Raw genomic sequence first — 21,050 nt, 5'->3', positions numbered from 1 at the left:
TGACCATACAACTCTGACTGTCCTGGAACTTGCTGTGTAGCCCAGGCTGGCCTTGAACTCACAGAGAGCTGCCTGCGTCTGCCTCCCTGGTGCTGGGATTAGAGGCGTGGCCAGTTTTGCCCACACCATTTGTTGAGTAGGCTATCTTTTTTTCCAAATTATGTTTTTGTCGTGTTTGTCAAACATTAAGTGAATGTAGTTTTGCCGTTTCAGTTCTGGATTCTCTATTCCATTTCATTGGTCTGCCTGTTTCGTTCCAGGACCAGGCTGTCTTTATCACTACAACTCTTCGGTATAATTTGAGGTCAGATGTTGTAATACTGGGAGTGCTGTTACTCCCTAGGAGTACTTCAGCTATTGGTGGTCTTCTGTGATTCCATATGATTTCTTGTTTTGTTTTTCTAACCCATGAAATATGACATGGGGATTTTGATAGGTATTACATTCATTTTGTATATTAATTTTTCAGCATAGACATCTTCACAATATTAATTCTTCCTATTCAGGAATATGGAATATTTACTCATTATTTAATATCTTTGTGATTTCCTTTTTCAGTATCTTAAAGTCTCGATTGTAGAAGTCTTTCACTCTTTAGTTAAATATATTCTTAAATACTTAAATTTGGGGCAGAGTTATTTTGAATGAATTGTTTTTCTAATTTCTTTCTTCAAGAGTAGAATGTTAGTACGAATGAACGCTACTCTAGAGACAAATGAAAATGAAAGCACATCTTATCAGAACCTCTGGGATGCAGCCAAGGCAGTCCTAAGAGGACAGTTAATAGTGATAAATCCTAAATTAAAAAATCTGAGAGATAGGGGCTGGAGAGATGGCTCAGTGGTTAAGAGTACTGACTGCTCTTCCAGAGGACCCAGGTTCAATTCCCAGCACCCACATGGCAACTCCCTACTGTCTAGAACTCCAGTTCCAGGAGATTTAACATTCTCACACAGACATATGCAGGCAAAACACCAGTGCACCTAAAATAAAAATAAATTTCCAAAAATCTTATAGATAGCCAGTGGTGGCACACACCTTTAATCCCAGCTAATCCCAGCACTTGGGAGGCTGAGGCAGGTGGATCTCTATTAGTTCAAGGCCAGCCTGGTCTACAGAACAAGTTCCAGGACAGCCAGGGCTACACAGAGAAACCCTGTCTTGAAAAACTAAAACAACAACAACAACAACAAAAAAAAAAACCAAGAGATATGAAATAATGTAATGATGCACCCTCAAGACTCTTAGAAAGCAAGCAGCTAACCCTAAACATAGTAGACAGCAAAAAATATAGATTAGGGAAGAAAGTAATGAAATCGAGGTTGAAAAGACAATACACAAAAATCAGAGTTGGTTCTTTGAAGAAGTTAGTAAGATAAGACAACTTTTAGCTAATCTGACAAGAAGACAAGTTAACAAAATTAGAGGTCAAGGGTGTTGTTACAGTGATCTCCAGTGACATTCAGAACGTCATAGAAATGACTGTGAAAGACTGTACTCTGACCAGCTGGACCTACCAAGACTGAGCTCTGAAGATACAAATAACTTAGACAGACCCTACAAACTTGAGATTAAGCTGTTTATAAAAGCCTTTCCGCCACGAAAAGCCCAGGATCAGACAGATTGACTGCTGAATTTTATCATACTTCAAGGAGGACCCCAGACCAATTCTTTAGTGCCAGCACTCAGGAGGCAGAAGCAAGCAGAACTCTGGGTTTGAGGTCCAGCCTGGTCTACATAATGAAGTTCCAGGACATCCAGGCCTACACAGAGAGACCTTGTCTCAAAAAACAAAACAAACAAAAATACAAAGTGAAGGAACACCACTAAATTCGTTCTGTGAAGCCAGTGTGGTCTTGTTACTAAAACCAGATAGACACTACAAAATAGAAAATTCAAAGTATTTTTAAACTTGTTCTCCGATTCCTGTATTTCCCTGAACTAGTAGAAATCTAGAGGTGCTATCAAGCTTAATTTTCCTAGCAAGGATATTTTAGGTAGTATTGTGTGCTTTCTATTGCCTCTTTATTGGAACACACATAACCTCTGGTTACCCTCCTTTTGTAGTTTAAAAACATTATTCTTTTATTTTGAGATAGAGTCTTACATACCACAGGTTAACCCAAGCTCTATGCATTCTCCTGATCTGCCTACCTATATCAACCAAGTGCAGGAGAGGCATAATTATTAGTCTTTCTCTTTTTTAAACGGTGTGTGAGTGCACATGCACACAAGTCACAGTACTTAGGTGAAGGTCAGAGGACAACTTGCTGATGTCAGTTCTCTCCTATCACCATATGGGTCGTGATGCTTGGTGGTCTTTACCCAGTGAGCCTCTCACTTGGTTCTCAGTGTTCCAGTGGATACTCTTTCAAGTTGTCACTTGCATTGTTCTTTATTTTGTGAGAATCAAAGGTTTCTATATAGTTACAAGAAATAATTCAGAAGGATTTCATGTGCCCTTCACCCCATTTTACTAAATGGCGCATCTTACATAACCACAGTACAATATAGTAACCAGGAAATTGGCATTGATACAATCGGCCAAGCTTATCTAGATTTCCCCAGTTTTACACATGCTCATTTGTGTCTATGTATTTAGAGCTCTGTGATTTTGTCACATTGTAGATTTGTGTAACCACCACTTGGTGCTGACACTCAAGAGTCATCACCACAGGACACCCATTGTTACACTTAACCCCTGGCAACCATTAACCTGTTCTCTGGTTATATGATTTTGACCTTTGAGAATATTTTATAATCAGACTTATTTTATACACACACATACATATGTAAAATACGTTTTTTGGCATGTGTATGGTGTATGTGTTTTCAAAGTAATTCCCTTAGTTTGGACAGATGGCTTAGCGGGTAAAAACTTCTGTTAAGACTGATGACCCGAGTTCAAATCCCAGGACCATATGGTAGATGGAGGTGGTACCTGATCATGGCATATGTTCATGTACACAAACACACACACACACACACACACACACACACACACACACACACACACTGTTCTGTCTGCTTGACACAAGAGTTACCTGGGAGGAGGGGCCCCAGTTGAGGAATTACCTCTATCAGATTGTCCTATGGGATAGTTTCTTTTCTTTCTTTCTTTCTTTTTTTATAATTTATTTTATGTGCATTGGTGTAAAGGTGTCAGATCCCCTGGAACTGGAGTTACAGACAGTTGTGAGCTGTCATGTGGGTGCTGGGAATTGAACCCAAGTCCTCTGGAAGAGTAGCCATTGCTCTTAACCATTGAGCCATCTCTCCAGCCCCTGGAGATATTTTCTTGATTTAACTACTGGTGTGGAAGTACTTAGCTCTCTGTGGATGGTACCACCCCTGGGCAGGTGGTTTTGAGTTTTATAAGAAGCAAGCTGAGCAAGCCATAGAGAATAAGCTGGTAAGCAGTTTCCTCAATGGCTTCTGCCTTGGATCCTACTTGAGTTTCTGCCCTGACTTCCCTCAGTGATCACCTGTAATGGAGCATGTAAGCCAGAGGAAAACACACACACACACACACACACACACACACACACACACACACACACACACGATGCCTTTGGTAATGGTATCTGTCTTAGGGTTTCTGTTATGAATTATTGGGGGGGGTGCGACCCCCCTAGGGTATCCCGAGTATGCAGGGAAATTCACAACCCAGATCCTGCATCCACATGGAGAGTTTATTATAATAGAGAGATGAAGAGAAATATAGGAAAGAGAGAGACAGAGAAAGAGAGAACGAGGACGAGGGTGCACACCTCATGGGAGGAAAAGCGGAAGAAAGAGAGGAAGGGGAGGAGTTTTCCCTTAGAATGAGGCTTTTATGTCAGGACGCAGGGCAGAGCCAAGAGGTGGGATTTCAAGGGGTGGATCAGAATATTAATAGTTTCTATTGCTGTGAAGAGACACATGACCATGGCAGCTCTTATAAAGGACAACATTTAATTGTGGTGGCTCTTACCGTTCAGAGATTCAGTCCATTATCATCATGGTGGGACATGGTGGTGCGCAGGCAGACATGGTGCTGGAGAGGTAGCCGAGTGTCCTACATCTTGTAGGCAACAGGAAGTGGACTGTCTCATTGGTTGGTATCTTGAGCATATATGAGACCTCAAAGCCTGCCTCCATAGTGACACACTTCTCCAACAAGACCATACCTACTCTAAGAGGGCCACACCTCTTAACAGTGCCACTCCTTTGGGGGCCATTTTCTTTCAAACCTCCACAGTATCTACCACAGTAATAGAAAGCAAACTAAGATGCGCACACATGCACACTCTTTCTCACACATTCTCACATGGGTGGGGGGAAGTAATAAAGCTATAAGTTGTTTTAGAAGTCTTTGAGAGCCATCCAAGTTGTGGTTATCAATAGTTCATTTTTTCTATTATGAGTAGTATTCCATGTCATGGATATAATACAATTTGTTTAGCCATTCCTTGCTTTTGGTAAATCTGATGAAGGACATTTGGGTTGTTTCTAGTTTGGGGTTATTGCCAAAAAAGCTACGATGAACTGTTGTGTACTAGTTTTTATATGAACATACATTTTCAGTAGCTATCCAAAAATAAATGCACAAAGGGCAGTTGCTCATACAGAGCCACATTTAATTTTAAAAAGACCTGCCAAACTTTTTTTAAAAATGTGCATTGATGTTTTGCCTGCATGTTTGTGTGAGGGTGTCAGATCCATAGACCTGGAGTTACAGACAGTTGTGAGTTACTGCCATGTGGGTGTTAGGAATTGAACCCGGGTCCTTTGGAAGAGCTGCCAATGCTCTTAACTGCTGAGCAATCTCTCCAGCCCCTTCCAAACTATTTTTAAGAGTAGTTGTTCCAGCCGGGCGGTGGTGGCGCACGCCTTAATCCAGCACTCGGAGCAGAGCCAGGCGGATCTCTGTGAGTTCGAGGCCAGCCTGGGCTACCAAGTGAGCTCCAGGAAAGGCGCAAAGCTACACAGAGAAACCCTGTCTCGAAAAACAAAAAAAAAAAAAAAAAAAGAGTAGTTGTTCCATGCCTTCCCGCCTGTGATAGACCATACATTCAAACTATGAGGCAGAATAAACCCTTCTCTTCATAAAAAAAAAAAAAAAAAAAAAAAAAAAAAAAAAAAAAAAAAAAAAAAAAAAACGACTGTTCCTGGGGCTGTGGAGATGACTCACTCGGTGGTTAAAGTACTTGTTGCACAGCCTGGGGATCTGAGTTCAGATCCCAGCACTCATCCAATACCAGGAGAGCATGGCAACCCACCTGCAGTTCTAGCTGTGGAAGGTTGAGATGGGATTCCCAGAGTTAGTTCTCTAGAAAGACTAGCTGTATCTGTGTTTGATTGGGAGATCCTGCCTCAGTGAATAATGAGTGATGGATGATTTGGGGCATCAACCTTGGACCTCCATATGAATGTCCACACAAATGCATGAACACACCTCCACATATGCAGACATTCATTCTCTCTCTCTCTCTCTCTCTCTCTCTCTCTCTCTCTCTCTCACACACACACACACACACACACACACACACACACACACACACACACACACACACACACGCCTGTGGGGGGAAAGAATTTTTTTTTTGAGACAGGATCTCTCTATTTAGTCCTGGAACTAGATGTGTGCACCAGGCTGGTCTCAAACTCACTGAGGCCTGTCTGCCTCTGTTTTCCAAGGGCTGGGATTAAAGGCTTGCACTACTGCACTGGATGAGAAAAATGTATACTGGATTTTGAATAGAGAGCCCTCGTGTACACTCTACCAGACACTCTATCATAAGCTACTACATGAGCAGCTTGAAAATGGAGGCAAAGAATGTCCCCTTTTACATGCCAACCAGCAATGGACGGTTGTCTTACCAGCTCCTTTCTCCTCCTCCTCCTCCTCCTCCCTCCTCTTCTTCATCACCATTCTGGTGCTGGGAATGGAAGCCAGGGCCTTACATGCACTCCACCACTGAGATATTGTTATGGAATCTGAGACCACTGGGAAAAGACCCCCACACTCAATTCAGATTATAGTTAGCCAGATTTTTAAAACTGCCAGCAGGGACACAGTCTCTAATCCAGTTCAGAGGTGTAGCGTCCAGGAGCTAGTGAAGGAAGGGCTCTTAGAGGAGAAACCCAATTACTTCCTTTCTGTAGAGCTGACAGCTCCGTGAGAAACTGCCCCACTCCCTCTGTGCAATAAGTGAGTTTCCAGAAGCCAAGGCAAGCAGTCAGTCATTTTACAACAGTTACACAATTCTGGGGAGGGAGAAGGAGCCAGGGAACTTACCCTTTAGGAATGTAGAATGGATGCCTAGCACAAAACGGAGGTGTCCTTAGCCATCACAGTATACCTATAGCTTCATTGATTTTTGTTTTTCAGTTGAACCATTTTAACAAGTGTGTAGGGATAGCACATTGTGAAGTATATTTATTAATTAATTTATTATCATTATTGTTTTTGTTTTTGTTTGTTTTTTTTGGTGTGTAGTCCAGGCTAGCCTGGAACTCACAGTCCTCCTGACTCAGCTTCTCAAGCCCTGGGAATACAGGTGTATGTCATGTCCTGGCTTGGAAGGCTTGGTTTTCTACCGCTGAGTTGTGAGTTTTCCAGTTTTCCCTGCACTTTATCTGCATGTCTGTTTTCAGATGTGTCATAGGTACTTGAACTATAACCCCGGGTGTCTAGGTAGTTTCCTTCCTCTCTGCTCAAGGTTTGTCCTATTGAATAGGAGAAAGCACGTAAGATGAGTTGCTTTGATTATCAGCTTAACTAGATTAAGAAACCCTTAGGACATTAGTGGCACACTCCTTTGGGTGTGTCTGTGGGGGGCTTCCAGACAGAACTAACTGAGGGATGTATACAGCACCATCTCATCCAGTGGGGGTGGGATCCTGGGTCGAATGAAAAGGGAGAAGAAGCCAGCTGAGTGCCACCATTGCCCTTTCTCCGCTTTCTGATCTGCTGGGACAGGAGCCAACAGCCTTCTGCCCCATCCCTTCCCCACCCTCTGGGCTGCATGCCCTGAGCCACAAGGCAAAGCAAACCAGTCTCAAATCGCTTCCTGTCAGGTATTTCATTACAGACAAGAAAAGTAACTAATACAGAACATTAGTGCGGAGAGTGGGGTCTCTACTGCGGCTTCCTGACCTTGGGGTATTGTTAATAAGACCACTACCACAGTTTAAAGCTAAATTTGAAGCAAGCCTTAATTAAACACTGGCCAGGTGAATGGCGAGGTTCATACCCAGGTTCCCAGGAAATGGCCCTGAGTCACATTTTGCATGGGTTTAAGAAGGCGAAACCCATAACTCACCACATTTCCTGTGAGGGCCAATCAGGGGCAAGCATACATCGTAATGTACTTCCTACCTGCATACCTCCTGCCTATATCCAATCAGGGGCAAGGGTACATCCTGACATGTTTCCTGCCCATGTGCGATCAAGCACATAGGTGCAGATGGGTCAAACAAACTTATTTAGGGGAGTGAAAACATGGGGCTTGTTATTTCCCATAAATAATATCCTCCAGCATTTCAGGAACTCTCTGCCCTTGGGCAATCAAGGGGCTTGCAGATCAGAGGCAGTTTTGTTTCATGGATCTCTAAGGCATAGTAATTAAAACTTAAAATGTAACTTTCAGTCTCACAGTAGGTAGGTATGTGTGCTATATTTAGAACTGTTTTGTGGAGGACCATACAAGAGTTTGGAGCTGTGAGCTAGAGAAGCTCTGGAATGTTGTAAGCAGGGGTTAATAGGCCATTCCAGTGGGAGTTCAAAAGTATGGAATGCCAATAGAAATGCAGGCAGTAAAGACTGTGTGCATGATATTTTGGAGGGAACAAAGAGTGTCTGTAGGAAGTAGGCTAGAGGCCATTCATATTTTTCTCTGACACAGGATCCGGCTGTGTTCCAGGCCTGTATTCTAAAAATCTGAGGCTGGATTCAAAAGTAATGGACTGAAGTTTTTGATGAGGGAAATCTCAAAACAACGTGCTATTTGGTCTGTAGCATAGTTACTACTCAGTGTTCTTAGCCATATTTGTAGGGAGAGTAGAGAAGAAAGATGTGAAAAATGTCCACTTGTGGTTTGGTGAGGAAAGAAGTATGGGCCAGTTTAAAGCTGCAGACAAGGGCTGTGGACAGAATGGGCAGTTGGTAAAGAGATTAGTGTAACTAAAAAGAAACCTTGCATTCTGCAATGGGATAATAGGAGTGGAGCCTTGAAGGCAAGGCCCCACCATGAAGGTTCTAGAGTTTGAACATGCAAAATCACTTTAGAAGAAAGTTCCTTAACTGACTGTACCACAGCAGAGGTTCCCTACTCTAAACCAGCTTCATAGTGAAACATCTTCCCAAGTTCTCCCACCTAGGCACTCAGAGTCTACTAAAGCTGTGGTAAAAATAGCCAGGCACGTCCTGAGCTGCCAGTATTGCTGGTAGACCTTGACACCATTATCCATGTGGTACTGTTCTTTCAGACATGTAAAATACAAGTCTCGAGGGTTATTGTGGCTTGCACCAAGCTTTCAGAAAGCTGCTCAGGCCCAGGAATGCGTGACAGGGGTAGATTCCTGCAAGAAGGCTCTGAGAGGCCGTTTCATGAGTTTGTGAGAGCTGGTCAGTGAAGATAGCCCATGGGGTAAACGCCGCAGCGTGCAGTCCTGACGACTTGAGTTCAGTCCCCAGAACCCACAATAGAAGGGGAGAACCAACTCTTAAAAGCCGTCCTCTGACCTACACACACACTTACACAACACACATACACATATGTCTACCCTCATATGCACATATCATAGGTACAAACAATAATAAATACAAAATTAAAATAAAGCTGGGCGGTGGTGGGCACGCCTTTAATCCCAGAACTTGGGAGATGGAAGCAGGTGGATCTCTGTGAGTTTGAGGCCAGCCTGGTCTACAGAGCGAGATCCAGGACAGCTATGGCTACACAGAGAAACCCTGTCTAGAAAAAAAAACAAAACCAACCAAACAAAATTACAGTCATCTTGTTGAAGCTGTGAAGGTGAGGCCTAAGCTGTAATGGAGACCTGTGGTGGTTTGAATAGGAACAGCTGCCATAGGCTCATAGATTTGAAGGCTTGGTCATTAGGGAGTAGGCTGCTTGGCAGGGATTAGATGTGGCCTTGGTGGAGTAGGTGTGGTCTTGTGGGAGGAAATATGTCACTGGGGGTGGGCGTTGGGGTTTCACGTGCTCAAGCCAGGCCCAGTGTCTCTCTCTTCCTGCTGCCTGTGGATCTGGTTGTAGAATTCTCAGCTTTCATGTCTACCTGTGTGCCGCCATGCTCCCCACCATGAGGATAATGGACTAAACCCCTGAACTGTAAGCCAGCCCCAATTAAATGCTTTATTTTACAAGAGTTGCTGTGGTCATGGTGTCTCTTCACAGAGGTGGTACCAGGGCGCAGGTGTTGCTGGGACAGGCCTGACTACGCAGCTTGTTGGCAGAGTGTGGACTTCGGGACTTTGGATAAGGAAAGCAGTTGAATGCTTTAAGTGGGGCTTACTGGGTGTCTTAGTTTCCATCACTATGGCTTCATCTTTTTCTTAAAACATGCTGTATGCTGATATTCAACTATGTGTTGGAAATTAAGGCGTTTCAATAACCCGTGTGGGCATGCCTCCCTTAGGACCCCCCTACCCTCAGGAGTTCTCATGCTTTTGTAGTAAATCTGTTAAAACGAGAAAAAAAAAAATGACAAGTTCATGATGAGCTTCAGGCAGGGCTGAGTTCACAGCAGAGGGTGTGATAGTCAGAGCTCCCCCCCCCCGCCCCGGTGGATTGTTCAAGGGAAATGTTTAAAGACTGTAAAGGGAAAGAAAGCGTGCTGCGTGAGATTTTTAGTTTCATGAAAAAAAAATCACATGTTAGGAAAAATACAGAATAAAGCATAGGACTGGGGAGATGCTTGGAGGGTGATGTGCTTGCTGTGTGTGAGGACCAGTGTTCTGATCTCCAGAACCCATGTGACTGGGGCTGTGTGTGAGGACCAGTGTTCTGATCTCTAAAACCCATGTGACTGGGGCCGTGTGTGAGGACCCGTGTTCTGATCTCCAAAACCCATGTGACTGGGGAGATGCGTATATGAGGACCAGTATTCTGATCTCCAAAACCTATGTGACTGGGGCATGTGTGAGGACCAGTGTTCTGATCTCCAGAACCCATGTGAAAACTGGGTGGCCTGCCTGTGAGCACAACACATGGGAAACAGAGCCAGAATCTCTGGAGTAAGCTGGCTAGTCATCCTCTCTGCAACAGCAAGCTCCAGGTCCAGCAAGAGACCCTTTCTCCATATATATACAAGGTGATGAGTGATCAGGGAAGAAACCCAGTGTCAACCTGGGGCTTAAATGCACACACACACACACACACACACACACACACACATCACACATATACATCCTTGAACACACACAAATACCACACACACATGCCGTGCACATACAGATGCTTGAACATACACACGTACATACACACACCATACACACATGCCCAAAAGAGTCTAAAACATTGACTGACATGCCCATCCCTCAGGTTTCCTGTTGCAGTTGTACCCTTAAATCTTTAGGTTCTGATAGCCATAAGAGGGGAGATGTCTGACATCATTGGCATCGTGTTGGAATCACTGGCACAGACCAGTCACAACAACCTTCTGGAATCTACTTCAGGCCTTCTCTATGCAAGAAAGTGGCAGTGGCAGGGGACTCAACCCCTCCCCCTCCATGACAAGGGGGGACAGGTTCAGCATTTTATTTCTTGGTGCTTCCATGAGCTCATTTTGGAGAAGCACGAGCGACCACAGTGAATGCTGCTCAGCAGATCTCACTGGTCCTCTGAGGGACCACGAGAGCAGAGCGGAGCCAGGCTCTCCTCTCAGATCCAGATGTCAGAACTGCAGTCACCCCCTGGGTAACGAAGCTCGTGAGCCAGTGCTGGACCAAGGGGTTCCTTCCCAAAGTCCACCAGAAAGTTGGGGTTCAACTTGAGCCCTCCATTTACAGTGTCTACATCAATTTGCAGCATCACGGAGCCTTCCCTGGAAGAGAAGAGAAGGATAAGTGAGAGGTCATATGTGACCAGCTCCCCACCCTAAGATTTGGTGAGTATAAACGGGTTCCTGGGGATGGGTCAGGGTCCAAATGGGCCATCTGTGCGGTGGGTACAGGTGGAGTTCCTGAGGAGTCCTCAGAAGGCCAAATGATCCTTCTGGGTAGGACAGTTAGAGGGGTGATCCTGGGCAGGGCTGCTCACCTGGTAAGATCAGGGTAAAACTGCTTGTCCCAGGCACTGTACAGTGAGGAGGTGACGTAAAGACGCTTCCCATCTAAGCTGAGCTGGATCATCTGAGGGCCTCCAGGAATTCGTTTTCCCTTGGGGAAACAAGAGGTCAGACTCCAAGTAACATACAGATTGACTAAGGTGTTGGCGCACCACTGGGATCCCAAGAGCATTCCTCCAGAGAATGGATCTGAGGGGCCGGTGAGGCCAGAGAGATGTTCTCACCTTGACCACTAGGGGCTCCGGCTGACACTTTAACTCTTGGTCCTCCAGCACCTGTACCGGGCCTCCTTTAACAATGCTGCCCCCAAGGAAGATCTGGGTTCAGGGTGCAGAGGACAAAAGGGGACAACAGGGATGATTAATTTTTGTTATCAACCGCACTAGGCTGTAGAATCAGCGAGGATACCTCCCACCCCTGGCCAAAGTATCTGTGGGGCGTTTCAGAGAGCTTTAATTAGGAGGGGAGATCCACCCTGAACCTGAGTGGTACCATCCCCTGGACTGGGATTCCAGACTAAATAAAAGGGGAAGACAGGCTGAGCACCAGCATTCAACTCTCTGCATCCTGTGACTGCACGTGTATCGTGCCCAGCTGCCTCGCACTCCTGTCTACACATCTTCTATGATGGACTCCTCCCTTCTCCACCAGCAGCTGGACTAGACCTCTCCTTCCTTTGTCCTTGTTGGATAGTTAGTCACAGAAGAGTGGACATTACAGAAGAGTTGTTTCCCTTTATTAGAATTCCTTCGTGTGCGTGCGTGCGTGCGTGCGTGCGTGTGTGTGTGTGTGTGTATGTGTGTGTGTGTGTGATAGCATCTCACCATGGAACTGACTGACCTGAAACTCACTATGTAAACCAGGCTGGCCTTGAACTCAAATCCACTTCCCTTTGTCTCTCTACTGCTGGCCTTAAAGGTGTGCTCCTCCACTCCTGGCTAGTCTTCATTTTAGACTCCTTCCCTGTGTTCAGCCAGGACTCTCCAGTCCTGAGCCTGTGCCTTTGCTCACATTTTTGCTTTTCCTGCCCCTCCCTTATCACCCCCCCCACCACCACCCAAAGCTTTCCAGCCTCTGTGCCATGCCCAGACTCTCCTTCACTAGTGCCTCTACCTGCCCAGCAAGGCGGGGCTTCTGTGGGTTAGAGATGTCATACTGCCGAATGTCCCCATGCAGCCAGTTGCTGAAGTAGAGGAAGCGGTCATCCAGGGACAGCAGGATGTCAGTGATCAAGCCTAAGGAGTGGGTTGAGGGACTTTAAGGAGTCTTTCTTCCGGGCCAGGAATCCACCTGCTGACTCCCACCTCTCCTGGCACTCACCTGGCATTTCGGGCAGCATCCAGCCCTTCACTTTCTTGGAGGGCACCTGGATCACCTTCTCCACTGACCAGGTGCCTCCCTACAATGGGTAAGGGAGGTAGAGAGTATGCTTAGACCTGGGGACAGGAAGGGGCAGACACTGGGCTTTGTGGCCAGGGTCTCCTTCCCTGCAAGGCTGTAAGGCAAGGAGCATGATGCTTCATCATGGCCCCGCCAGGACTTGTCATTGACACAGATGCTCACTAAGCAGATTTTTTTTGTTTTGCTTTTTGAGACAGTCTCGGGTAGTTTAAGCTGGCCTCAAGCTCCTGTTCCTATGGCCTCTACTTCCCAAGTGCTGGGATCTTAGGTGTGTACCACCATACTGTAACCTTAGGTGCTGTGGGATGTTCTGTATGCTGTGAATATGTGTTGCTCTGATTGGTTGATAAATAAAATGCTGATTGGCCAGTAGCCAGGCAGGAACTATGGATGGGATAAGAAACAAGGAGAATTCTAGAAAGATGGAGGCTGAGCAGGAGACGCCAGCCTGCCGTCCAGGGAGCAGAATGTAATGGCACACAGGTAAAGCCACGGAACACATGGCAACATATAGATGAACAGAAATGGGCTGAGTTTAAGTGTAAGAGCGAGTCAGTAGTAAGCCTGAGCTAATGGCCGAGCAGTTTTAGTTAATACAAGCCTCTGTGTGTTTACTTGGGTCTGAGCAGCTGCAGACTGGGCGGACACAGCTACATCTTAGGGTTTTGTTTGTTTTTTTTTGTTGTTGTTGTTTTGTTTTGTTTGTTTTTCGAGACAGGGTTTCTCTGTGTAGTTTTGGTGCCTGTCCTTGATCTCGCTCTGTAGACCAGGCTGACCTCAAACTCACAGAGATCCACTTGGCTCTGCCTCCCAGAGTGCTGGGATTAAAGGTGTACACCACTTGGGGACTAGGTGGAACCTTTAAGTAATTAAGTCAGAGCTCCCAGAGGATGGATTCACTTATGAGAGTATTCATGACTATCTTGAAAGTGAGTCCTTTAATAAAGCCAGTTGTCTCTTACACATGGCTGTCTCACCCTGTGATGTCCCTGGAAGCAAAGAATTCCCAAGCCTAAGAAAGCCTTCACCTGATGCCATTCCTCAACTTTGGATTGTCTAACTTCAGACCTATGAGCTAAATAACTTATATTCCTTAGAACTGTCCTGCCTGTGACACTCAGTTGCTCAGTTATAGCAACAGAAGACAGCCTTAGGCAGGGTGGGAATCAGCCTGGCACAGAGAGAAGAGAGGTGGGTCATGTAGCAGCATTTCTTCCTGGGGAAGCTTAGGTTGCTGGGACCAACTGTGGACACTGAAGCCTGGGAGGAGGTCCTGATGAGACTCTTGTAGGAACAGTGGGGGGCATGGCGAGGGCGTGGCGGACAGGCTCGGTTACCTCATTCTTGTAGAAGCGCTGGATGGTGGAGCTGAGGGCGCAGCCTACAAAGCCTTGCGTGGCATCGGGGTCATGCAGGAAGCGGACCTCCAGAGGGATGAGCCCATCCTTCATTTGTAGGGTCTGGATAATCTCATGACGCTTCCAGTCCCACACATTTATGTGGCTTCCATACAACCCTGAGGTGGGAGGGGATAGGGACCAGCGGCTAGAATCAGGTCAGGATGGGAGGGCATGGGAAGAGGCTGGGTGCTGACTAGGATGGAGAGCTGAAAATGGGCACAGAGGACTCTTGAAAGGCTTGGGCATTCTGAGCACCTGGCATGTCTTAGCCTCATGAGTAGGTTAGAGAGCTGAAAGCAGGGGGTGCGGACCAAGGCTCCTGCCAGCCCAAAGGTGATTCTCACCGGCCTCCACGTCAGCGGGGTTGAAGCCATCTCTGAGGACGTTGGGAGCTGCCCACTCAGTGCTGATCATGACATTGTGTCGTGGTTGGTACCAGAAGTCATAGCCCAAAGGAGCAGCACCCCCAGGCTTCTCCCACGTCCCTTTCACCTCGAAGGTCTCCCCATCCAGCAGCACAAAACCCCCTGAGCAGGGAAGAAAGGGGCTTAGGTTGAGGGGGTGAGCCATGCTGTCTTTACCACCCAGCTGGCCAGATCCTTAAGTCTGGGTGCCCAAACATGCGTTTCAGAGACGGCAGGTGTGAGGTAGGGCCCCTCACTCTGTACTCTTCCTCCTACCAACTTCATCCTTCTCTTAGAGCTCCGGGGAGAATGTCCTCCATGTGAACAGAGTTCTAGGACCCAGCCCTGTAAGCATCTTTTGCCCAGCCTGCCGTACCACAGTGGGATTCTTCCCAGAGTCTAAGCTTTGCTGGTCAGGAAAGAGTCCCAGGCAGCTCCAGGCAGAGCTCCAGGCATGGAAGCCTGCTGTCCTTTGTGTAGTCAATACTTTTTCCTCCCTCCCTCCCTCCCTCCCTCCCTCCCTCCCTCCCTCCCTCCCTCCCTCCTCCTTCCCATTTCTCTCTCCCCTCCTCCCTCTCTCTCCTTTCTTTCTTGAGACAGGGTTTATCTATGTAGCCCTGGCTGCCCTAGAACTCACTCTGTATACCAGGCTATCCTCAAACTCACAGAGATCCTCCTGTCTCTGACTCCCAAGTGCTGTGATTAAAGGTGTACATCATTGTGTTCAGCCACATTTTTCTCAAAGCTTAAACACACACACACACACACACACACACACACACACACACACACCCCAAGGGCTGTGAGGTTTGCTCATGAATTCACAAAGGCTGGTATTACACGATATACTTCCTAGGTTCACGTGTGTGTTCGTGTCCGTATGGCTGACTCCTGACTGTGCCTTCGAGCACACTCAGCAGTCACAGCTCATCTTGTGTGAGTGTGTCTGTGTTGTGAGTACAAGTAAGTGTGCACATGGGTTACTGTCCTGGGACTTCACTAAGTAGGCAAGTGCCCTCTCGTGGGGTGCATCTCCAGCCTTCTGTTTGTATTTTGAGACAAGGTCTTGCCAAGTTTCCCAGGCAGGCCTTGAACTTTTGATCGTTCTGCCACCGCCTGGAAGTGTCTGGCATTACAGCCTACACCCCAGGCCCAGCGGAGCCTCGTCACTGAGGGAATAGTTGAAACAACTGATGTCACTTGCTGACATTTTAGGTACTGGGTAGGACTCCGCCGGCCAGTTCTCGCCGGTTCTGCTCCCTACACGGACGGATGCTCCCCACACTTATCCTGCTGCGGTACCTTTGCCATTACCCTGGGGATCCCCCAGGGAGCTGATCATCACCTCCCCGCTGGCCAGGCAGTGGCTGGTGTGCAGGTAGCCCAGGTTGCACTTGGCATGGATCTCATTGGGTTCAATGACCTAGAGAAGGTGAGGAATGGGGTCAGACTTTACAGAGCCAGGACTCTCGACTCCCTCCTCCCATTCTGCCTGCTTTATCTGTGGACCTTGTCTTCTCTTTCTCTCCCCGAGGGAGGACAGCATAGATCCAATCTGGTAACTCGGAGAGCAGCAAGAGGAAGGCAGAGAAGCCACCGTTAAGTCCTCAGTCAGACAGCATCAGCCCTTCCCCATCTCTCCGGAAGGCACTCCCAGCTCCGCGGGCCCCTCCCATGCCAGTGTTAGCTCTGCACCCTCAGCAGCCAGCTGTGAGCATCTGGTGCAGAGGGGGCATGTCTAATGGAGTGCTGAGAGGACGGCCTGGAGCTCCTGCCTGAGGGAAGCCATGAGCTCCTAACTGGTGTGTGTGGTGGGGGAAAGATGGCTCTCTCCTTCCCTCAAGAAGCAGCCCCATCTTCTGAAGAAGCACCCAGCCCGTGCTGCTGCACAGTGCCGGCTCAGCAAGCCGAGATAACTTCTGAAGTCTACCCTTCCTCCGTGCTGCTGAGCCAGACCCTGTGGAAGAGCTGGAGGCAGCTGATCTAGGGCTGTTGGGCCAGCAGGTGCAAGGGTCTCTAGCCACAGGGACAGAAGACTTGCCTTGTGCAACTTCGGGGCCCCAGGGTCCGAGCCCACGTCCACCACATAGACGCGGGAGGAGATGAGACTAGGGAGCATGAGCTTGTTGCGCGTCTTAGTGCTGTCTCCAAAGCAGCTGCTGCAAGTGTTCCATCCCGAGTGGTGCAGCTCATCCTTCAGGTAGGGCATGGGCAGCCTGTGGATGACCTAGAGTGGAGAGGGGCAGGAAGTGCTGCTCGCCCAGGCCACGCCTCTATAGACCTGGCATCCATCCCGGCACAGGCAGGGTCGGCTCAGCACCCTGTGCAGTGGAGAGCTTTCATTGCCATACCAAGGAGGACAAAGAAGGGTGCAGTTAGGGAACCAGGGCTGTGGTGGGAGTCTCAGGGGTGCCAGTGACCACACCTCACCTCACCTGGCTATACTGGGGAGACTTAGGGTTAACATCCACAGTGGCCAAATAATCTGGGGCCTCAATGCCTGTGTTTCGGTAAATACAGGGCACGTAGACAATCTCCTCTCGGGGTCCTGGGAAGTAGAGAGCAGGTTATGGTGATGGGCTGGACAGAGGCAGCCAGCCCAGGGTGAGCAGAGGGCTAAGGCTAGGCCTGAAGTCCTCCAACCCTACCGTGGGGTGGGCAGAGGGAGGCTGGCTCTCAGGTGTGCAATTACCTTTCATGGCCTCCAGAGGGGTAGAGTAGCCTGGTCCACATTTCCCACATTTTGTAGCTGTGGAAACAATGGGAGCGTGTTAGCTGGAGCCTGCTCTGGAGCATGATGAGTTCTCCCTCTCCACAGCCTGTAACACACGCCTGGCAGACAAGGGCAGACTCTTGGGCTCTACTCCAGCCCCCTCACTTTGACCTATCCCCCCACAACCCCCCAACTCTGATGGGTGTGGGGTGTGGTGGAAGAATGGACAGACACTCTGGCGGGGCTTGGAGGAAGTGCGGCAGAGACTATGTGCTCAACAGTTATGAAACTGACTTGACTCCAGCCTCAGTCAACCTGGCTGTCATAGGAACTTGGACAAACGATCTAACTCAGTTTCCACTTCATCTGTGGAAAATGGTGATGAGCGTACCACAGTGGGCTGGGCATTGCGACCACATCTATGGGGCAAAGGCAGGAGGGGCATAAGTTCAAGACTAGCCTTGCTACATAGCAAAAGACTTCGTTGGGGCGCACGCCTTTAATCCCAGCACTCTGGAGGCAGAGGCAGGCAGATGTCTGTGAGTTCGAGGCCAGCCTGATCAACATAGTTTTGGGACAGCCTGGGATACATAGAGAAACCTTGTCTCAAAACAACAACAAATAAGCAAAATTGAGTTAGGGAAGCTGGAGAAACGGCCCAACGGTTCAGTGCCCACCAGGCCACTCACAGCCACCTGAAAGCTCTAGGGAGATTGTTCTGGTGGAAGATCCACCTCAGACCTGGCACCCTGGCATCCATATACTCAGAGAGTCTGGAATGTTCTGGTGGAAGCCCCACCTCTCTGCCCAGACCCTTCTTCCCCCAGAAAGTCCTGCCAAACACAGCTCCTCTCCCAGAGATGCTCAAGACCATTCCCACAGGGTATTTAAACTGCACCCCAGAAAACAGACACGTGGTTTTTCAGTCTCTCCTCCCCCCGTCTCCTCTCTGGGGGGCCGGAGAATCACCCGGGAACGCTTTACCCACCAAACCAGGGCTTTTTCTAATTCAGTCTGGTTTGGTCTGATTTGGATTGCTGTATCAGCTAAGGGGCTTACCAGAGTGCAAAAACTTTTCAGAGATCAGACCTCTAGGGCAACTTTATTGAACAGCACATACCCACACCCAGACATACACAATCATCAAAACTAAAATAAATCTTAGAGAAAAAAAAAAAAATTCCAAAACAAACAACTGTCGGAGGTGGCTCACTTGGGTTCAGTCCTCAATATGACAAACCCCAGGGGGCCTTTGTGAGACCTAAACCAGGTGCACAGTCTTCCGAATGTCTGTCCTTGAAGAGGGGCTCTCAGGGAATGGCCAGGCTGCAGATTCCGCCAAATTTATCCAAGGCAGAGGCTGGGGACTTCCTGCATGCAGTCCTGGTCCTGAGCCAAGCTGCGGCTGGCCACACCCTGGATTATGCAACCAATCCAGATGAGGGGAGAAGTGTTTGTGTTTGGTCAAGACTGATAACCAGATGTGTGTCCCTGGGCCACTTTGTACTTTTCTACCCACCACAGCTGTAGGGAGAGGCCCTTCCTGACCCTACAGTCTGTCAAGTCACCACAGTTACAAAACAGCCACCAGGATTCCAGCTTGAGAGTGTGGGCCAGACCTTGGAAGAGTTGAACCGGGAAGGGGCTGATGCAGATGGAAAGAAATCCTGGAGTGGAGTTCACAAGGACTGGGCACTGTCTCTGCCCGGGAGAGGGGTTGGAGAGGTGGCTCAGTGGTTAAGAGCAATGGCTGCTCTTACAGTGAACTCAGATTTGATTGCCAGCACCCTATGGTGGCTAAGAACTGTAACTCCAGCTCCAGGGTATCCGATACCCTCTTCCGGCCTCCTCAGGCGTATAGCACACACATGGTGCACACAGATGCAAGCATTACATCCGTACAGACAAAATCAAATAAAACACGAAGAAAGCAGGTAAGGCCAGGGCAAAGCTTTCTGCTGCCCAGGAGCCCCACCTCTAGAAAGCAAGGAAGTAGGAGCAACAGCACTGTAGGGTCCAGAAACATGACTTCACCTGGAACTTACCAAGTAGCTCAGGTTAGCCTTCAACTCACCAAGATCCTTCTGCCTTAGCCTCCTCAGTACTGGGATGATGAGCGTGAGCCACCACCCATGATTTAGGGGGAGGTGAAGATAAATCAATAAAAAAGTATATTTGAACCCAGCACTCATGAGGCAGAGGCAGGAGGATCTCTCTGAGTTCAAGGTCAGCCTGATCGACATGAGTTCCAGACCTGACAGAGGAACATAGTGAGACCCTGTCTCAACCAAACCAACAAACAAAAACCCCAACAGAACAACACACACACAAAAAAAGAAAGAAAGAAAGAAAGAAGGGGGCTCATTTTGGGGCTGGAGAGATGACTCGGGTCAAGAGCACTTGCTGCTCTTGGGCAGGACCTGGGTTTGGTTCTTAGCACCCACGTGGCACAACTGTCTTACACCTGGCTTCCACAGGCACCAGACACGAATGTGCTGCACATATAAGCATACGGGCAAATACTCATAAAATAAAAGCATCTTGAAAAGAGGAAAGACGTGGAAGAGGCTTGTCCTGCTATCCCAGGGCTTGGTCTAGGCTGCTAGGTTGCCTGGACCACCATCTCTCTTTGTAGGGCATCCTCCAGTCCATCTTCAGCATCTCAAGCCAGGTCTCTGCCATTCTGAGTTTGGGGAACCCAGAGAAAGTTCAAGTGGGTTTTCTACACCAGGCTGGTCACTGGACTCTACTAACCCAGCAAAGAGCCAGCTGTCAGGCTAGCGGGATCTCAGCATCGCTCCCAAACCTCAGCTCTCAGCCTGACACCGGAGCCCACAGGCAAAAGGATGAGAGCTGAGGGACTCCGGAGGGGCGCCGAGACAGGTCCTCAGTGGGCCAGTGTGGCCGTTCCTGACCTCCCCAGCTGACTGGTGGTATGGAGCAGCTTGAGAGATCTGGGCTGTGAAGGCTGTTATCTGCCTCCCAAGCAGGAGGTTGACCCAGTGTCTGTTTGCTAGGGTGACAGCCAGAGATACCAGAGTTCTTCCCAAGAATCCCCACTCCCATTGGATTTTCTCACTTCAGAAAGATGCTCCTCTCCCTCCTCTGGCCCCTACCCTCTACTCCTGTTCCTGTCTCCTGCCCCTGCCCCCTACCCTGTCCCCTGCCCCCACCCCTGTCTCCTGCCCCTGTCCCTACCTCTGCCCCGTCTGCTGCCCCTGCCCTTGTCCTCTGCCCTTCCCCTGTCCCTGCCTGCCCCTGCCAAGGCTGGGTAGGATTCCCAGACTACCAATTCTAGCAGTCCCTCTCTGCTCCTTCCTCAGAACTTAAGCTAGGCTGAGAAATATCATGCATGAATGCCTGCGTTTGAGCTGCGTATGCGCATGCCTGTCGGGTAGAGACAAGAGTCCAGTTCTCTCTTCACTGCCCTCTCCACAGTTTTGAGTCATTTCCTGGAGGGAAGAAGACCCTCTAAACTAGGGGTGAACTGCCCGTGATTTTAGGAAACCCCTTTTCTTACCCATGTTGCCGGCTGACACTCTGGCCCCTGCAGGAGTTGCCAGGAATGGGCAGAGAGGCTCGGCAGAGACCAGTGCTGGTGTTGGAGCAGACTGCACAGGGAAGGGGCAAAGGGAGGGAATTTATGCAACCAATTGGGGGAGAGGTGGGGCAAGGGGAGGGCCGTGGCTGCCATCCAGGGTAAACTACACAGGGCTGCTGGCCAGGACGCCATCAAGTGGCCTGGCCGTTTAAGTTACAGTGTGTGTGTGTGTGTGTGTGTGTGTGTGTGTGTGTGTGTGTGTGTGTGTAAATGTCTGTGCCATTAGTGGGTACCTATGT

At 48.5% G+C, this 21,050-nt stretch overlaps 1 protein-coding gene and 1 long non-coding RNA gene across 2 annotated transcripts; one reads left to right on the top strand and one right to left on the bottom strand.

Moving 5' to 3' along the window:
• Positions 1-10,747: 10,747 nt before the first annotated feature.
• Selenbp1 (selenium binding protein 1) lies at positions 10,748-20,840 on the bottom strand. Its single transcript, XM_028857431.2, has 12 exons — positions 20,731-20,840; positions 17,190-17,246; positions 16,933-17,045; positions 16,539-16,724; positions 15,800-15,920; positions 14,438-14,620; positions 14,031-14,209; positions 12,613-12,691; positions 12,406-12,527; positions 11,517-11,609; positions 11,265-11,383; positions 10,748-11,049 (listed from the first exon to the last, which is right to left on the bottom strand). The coding sequence occupies exons 1-12, from the start codon at positions 20,732-20,734 to the stop codon at positions 10,887-10,889; spliced, it is 1,419 nt and encodes a 472-aa protein (XP_028713264.1). The 5' UTR covers positions 20,735-20,840; the 3' UTR covers positions 10,748-10,886.
• LOC119088190 lies at positions 11,030-12,030 on the top strand. Its single transcript, XR_005091794.1, has 2 exons — positions 11,030-11,112; positions 11,679-12,030. It is a non-coding gene; the product is annotated as an uncharacterized LOC119088190 (long non-coding RNA).
• Positions 20,841-21,050: the final 210 nt, after the last annotated feature.

This window comes from Peromyscus leucopus, chromosome 6 (assembly GCF_004664715.2).
Source record: "Peromyscus leucopus breed LL Stock chromosome 6, UCI_PerLeu_2.1, whole genome shotgun sequence".
NCBI lineage: Eukaryota > Metazoa > Chordata > Mammalia > Rodentia > Cricetidae > Peromyscus > Peromyscus leucopus.
This window is presented reverse-complemented; position numbering and strand designations above follow the sequence as displayed.

Coding starts and splice junctions, on each gene's coding strand:
- Selenbp1 (XM_028857431.2), bottom strand. Junction 17,046..17,189: donor CCCTCTGGAGGCCATGAAAG/GTAATTGCACAC, acceptor TCTACTTCCCAG/GACCCCGAGAGGAGATTGTC. Junction 11,610..12,405: donor AGCCCCGCCTTGCTGGGCAG/GTAGAGGCACTA, acceptor CCCTGAACCCAG/ATCTTCCTTGGGGGCAGCAT.